This window comes from Opisthorchis viverrini (assembly GCF_000715545.1).
Source record: "Opisthorchis viverrini unplaced genomic scaffold opera_v5_246, whole genome shotgun sequence".
NCBI lineage: Eukaryota > Metazoa > Platyhelminthes > Trematoda > Opisthorchiida > Opisthorchiidae > Opisthorchis > Opisthorchis viverrini.
Genome location: NW_008751902.1, coordinates 378,059 through 382,477, shown reverse-complemented (window position 1 = coordinate 382,477; position 4,419 = coordinate 378,059). Strand labels below are relative to the sequence as shown.

The window sequence follows — 4,419 nt, the reverse complement described above, 5'->3', positions numbered from 1 at the left end:
GGATACCACAAACATAACAAAACAAATTACTCCACAACGGGTTTCCAAATGCACTTTGCGCCTCAAAGGTGCTAATGTAGGGATGGATAAACGACAGAACCCTGGAATATTTGCTGCCCTGGCTAGGCTTGGTTTCTTCAAAAAATATTCGCCGACAAAGTGGGGGTTACAGTAGAGCTTGATGTTTTCCTAGGGCTACAATACTGGCTTGTAGCCGAAGGAACTAATTCACATCATTGTAGCGCTGGTCCTCAGGCGTCGAAGGTTGGAAAAACAGATCAACAAGTTCACTAGAGGCTCTTAAAAATAAAATCCGTGCACGTTTCTGAAATTACTTTAATTGGGGAAAATGCGTTCCCAACATTACCGGTAGGACTAACGCACATCGAGTGGAATCAAGCAAGCCTGGTCCTAATATCAGCCAGTGATACGTACGTCTCAAGATTTTTTTATAATAAGTCCCTGCTGTGGAGCAACGTATAAGTAACCAGCGAGGTAATACGGAACGGATATTGCACAAATAAAAGTCAACATTGATTGCACATATGTATTAGAACGTTCGCTTTGCTCATCATCAAACGAAGGCTATCGACCTGAAATGAGAGATTAGTTGAGGCTGAATGTACTTCACCATAAGGATGAGGTGCTGCCCGAGCACCCGCGGTAGCGGCAGAGTTCTCCCGAACAGGACCACCTGTATAATTCTGGTTTGGATAAAAACCCATGGCTACAGGTGGTGGTTGGCTCCAGAATGGTGGCGCAGCATAAGAGCCTTGAAATAACGAGTGCTCAGTAACAAACAGACTAACCAACTGGTGCAGCAACTGGTGGTGGCATGTAGGACGGTGGAGCGGTTCCGTAGGTCATCCCTTGATTTGCTGTCCAGTGTGGATAATTTGCTGTTGCTGACCTGGGTCCTGCAAATGGTACAAGCAGTAAAGCACTGACTAAACAGAGTGCCCTAGACCCCCTATGGCCCTAACTAAAGCTCCATAGGGGAAGGTAAATCCGCCGTTCCCAGACCGGTTGACCACGCTCAGCGTCCCGATGGTAACCTACAAAAGTCAAACGCAGTGCTGCGAGTGAGAGGCATTCCCCAAAACCTAACTAGCTAGCTAACGGGCACCCGGAAATAGATATGTTTACTTACCCGCATCTGAACCAAACCGGGCAGCAAAAGGCTTTTTACGAACGTTTAAATCATCCTTCGCCACCGCCTTCTTCACGTCTACCGGAAAGCCGCAGATGCTATGGAGGGTTTCGTTTGCCACCCGATCAACTGAGTCAGTATCTACGAACGTCACAAATCCGAAGCCTCTTGACTGGTTCGTTTCTTTGTCCACCATCACCACAGCCTCAACTATTTGGCCGAATTCGGAGAAATAACTGAAGAGATCGCTATCCTTCACACTCCGACGAAGACCACCAATGAAAATTTTCCGAACAGGTACATCCGGTATAGGATGAGCGTCTCCCTTAGGAACAGCCTTTTTTGCATCGACTATTTTTCCATCGATCTCATGAGGTCTGGCGTTGCATGCGACCTCAGCCATCTGTGGGTCCTCATAAGTTACAAATCCAAAACCTCTGGATCTCCCCGCAATATCTTTCATCACAACAGCATCAGTCACCACGCCAAACTTCGAATAAAATTCACGCAACCTGTAGTCGTCGGTAACAGGATTGAGACCTCCAACGAACAACTTCCGTTCCAGCATGTTGCAGTTCGGATACGACACTGGCGAGTTACGATATACCTAATCGCGACCGAAATGGTCTTGGCTAAAATAAGAGGAACGATAAAAACATGAATCAGGGCTTATTTTGGTCCGCGGGGATAGAAGAATGCAAATCTATCGAAACTAGATGAAATTCACTAAGTTCCACAGAACGCAGAGTCAGTCGTACGAGCCTCATCCCTATTAGAAGTCGAGGGAAAATTGTAGACAGGTAAGAACCAACAAACGTCAGGCGACTGACTGCCAATCCAGAATCCGAGATACAGTTCCGAAAAAAAGTGATGAGTTTTGTTCGGCATGAAAAGTCGAAACCTCATAATTATCATCAGTTGTAAGAACGCGTAATTTCACAGTGGTTGTAGACGCCATAGTCTTGTTCACCGACGATTTGGGGAGGTGGGGGAAGTAGCTGCGCATTGGAGGTGGGAGCTGATAAATTGGTGCGTAAATACAGGACTGTCAATGGACAGTTAAGTGGGAAAAATTGGAAGGGAATGATAAAAAACCATAAAATAAATAGTTTCAGCTATAGCACCCTTTCGGTGCCTAACTGCTATGCCGCCCGAAGGAAGCATGAGGGCTGGAATACTGCCAGGTTGACCAAGCCTAGACAGGGGAAGTCGAGTGGCGGAAGTCGGGTTCGAACCACGGACCTTCCGGTCAGTAAATTCGCGCTCTAACCACTTGGGCCATCTCCCCCCGGAAAGGAAGAATGTGTTGAAGGCAACATATAGGATGCACGAGCGTCACTGAGGGGTGATTACAATAAAATGTCTACCGTCCTATTGGCTAATTACTAATAACGGGATGTGCTTCTACGATTGGGGAGTGTTCAAGGGTTTTCACTAACAGGAGACAAGCCATTAAGATGCACAACTAGCGGCAGGGATTAATTCAGGAACGAATAATGTGAAAGGTCCAAACAACAAGTTCCTATGATACGATAAATCGTATTGCGAAGACCCGGACCTGCGAAGTGCATAGCCCGACTGTCATGACAGGCAGCTAGATCGCCTGTCGCGTGAGTCTCCTTGCCAACAGTCACCTGCCTTATCCAATTTCCCATGGCATCTGGGTACTGATGACGTTCTACACTGAGGTTTCGTTGCCGAAAGTTAAGTCTGTTGGCCCAGTGTGGATCAGACTAGGGAAAGTACATCATAGTTGTTTCCGCTGCCCACTAGCACGGAAATTACCCATTCAGTAGCTGCGGACTTAGTCGAAACTTCAGAAGCCGTGGTCCCAGATTTATATCAAATTGGCTGGAGAAATTGACGGACAGGATTTCTTCATCGTTGTAGATGTACTCAGCATGTGGTTACATGCTTTCATCACGACAGAAACGACCGGTATTTAAGTACTCGCGAAACTACGATATTTGTTTTCAGCTCGCGGAGTCTAGGAAAAATGTGTATTGTGTGGCAGCTGGCCCACGTCTCAGTTCACAGGTTTCGTCAGAAGTCCTGGTACGACGCATTTGAGCGTCTCGATTCTTCCTCAGATTCCTAGATCTAAGCATATACAAAAAACAAAAAAATGATATGGACCAAATTCTTTCGAATGGATTTTTGCCGGATATTTTCCGTCCCATAAGCTCTGTCCTGATCGGATGTTGGACCACCCAACTGGAAACTCGAGCTGTCTTCACAAGCTACCAACAGAAATGCTGGCAAAGTTCAAGGACAAAGTGACCTTGATAAACCCGAGATTTCATTGTATTCTTTGATTCACCGTTTCGCTGAGTAATTTGTTGAGTTCTCAGTTGATGCACCTAACTTCACTAAAGTAGGATCATCATCATCGACAGCATGACATCAGTGTTCAACACCGATGCTTCACTGCCGTACAACCATGACTTATTTGAAAGCCTTATTGTAAAAAGAATAAAGGTGGACGGGGAAGGGACTTAGTGCTATCTTAACACAATCATTCCTAAAGTAGGATACAAAGCGACCATTGTCAGTCATGATGATCCCCGAAATCCTGTTGCACTGCGAAGAGACAACCGATGCACACTCGGTCTTGGCTGAAGGCAACTTCATTCCTCACACGATGATCGGCCAACTCGTCCGAGGTAACGCAAGAGGAAGACTGCCAGATTCATGTTACATCAGTTTCCAAGATTACAACTATTGTCGAAGGAACCTACTCTACCAATACTATTTTTATTTAGACCGACGATCCAACTGATTATTGTCAGCTGTAATAACCGCGTACTCGTTGTACGGTGTTTGTAGCTGCCGCAGTTTCGTTCATCGATGATTTGGAAGAAAGGGGTAGGTAGCTGCCCATTGCAGGCGGGAGCCGATAAGTTGGATCAAACCACGGGATAAAACCCACCAGTCGGTACCTTGAGCTTCTGGAACATCTCTCATTGGACTTGTTGTTTATGAAAGCCTTGTGACAAAGTACCACTTAAGTTCGTGGGATTTCTCCAGATCTTGGGTTGAAGAGAAGCGACCGCTCCAAAGTGCTTAACCGTCGCTCAAGATTTTGCAAATAATCTTTCTGTTCGTTATATCTGCGAAATGCCTCGCGACATTGATGTGCTTCTGAGCAATTAACCGCTAACGCAAACTGGCAATGTTCCGCCGACAGAGAAGTTAGTCGTCCATTGTGTCTATCATATTATTCGTACCTCTTGGTGTCTCATATTCTTCGTATCGGGTTATGTTCAGGA

At 45.9% G+C, this 4,419-nt stretch overlaps 2 protein-coding genes across 2 annotated transcripts in view; one reads left to right on the top strand and one right to left on the bottom strand.

Annotated features, from left to right (window-relative positions):
• Positions 1 to 527: 527 nt before the first annotated feature.
• T265_08927 (hypothetical protein) lies at positions 528 to 1,806 on the bottom strand (the record flags this gene model as incomplete). The annotated part of the gene is made up of 3 exons (XM_009174866.1): positions 528 to 772; positions 810 to 917; positions 1,151 to 1,806. 3 exons carry the CDS (start codon positions 1,716 to 1,718, stop codon positions 528 to 530), a joined length of 921 nt encoding a protein of 306 aa, XP_009173130.1.
• Positions 1,807 to 3,547: 1,741 nt separating this feature from the next.
• Positions 3,548 to 4,419, top strand: part of T265_08926 (hypothetical protein) — a gene marked incomplete at both ends in the record, with an annotated part of 7,478 nt that continues 6,606 nt past the window's right edge. Inside the window, 2 exons of the mRNA XM_009174865.1 lie at positions 3,548 to 3,628; positions 3,681 to 3,813. Of these exons, the coding sequence (XP_009173129.1) occupies positions 3,548 to 3,628; positions 3,681 to 3,813 (214 nt within the window). The remainder of the gene's footprint in view (positions 3,629 to 3,680; positions 3,814 to 4,419) is intronic.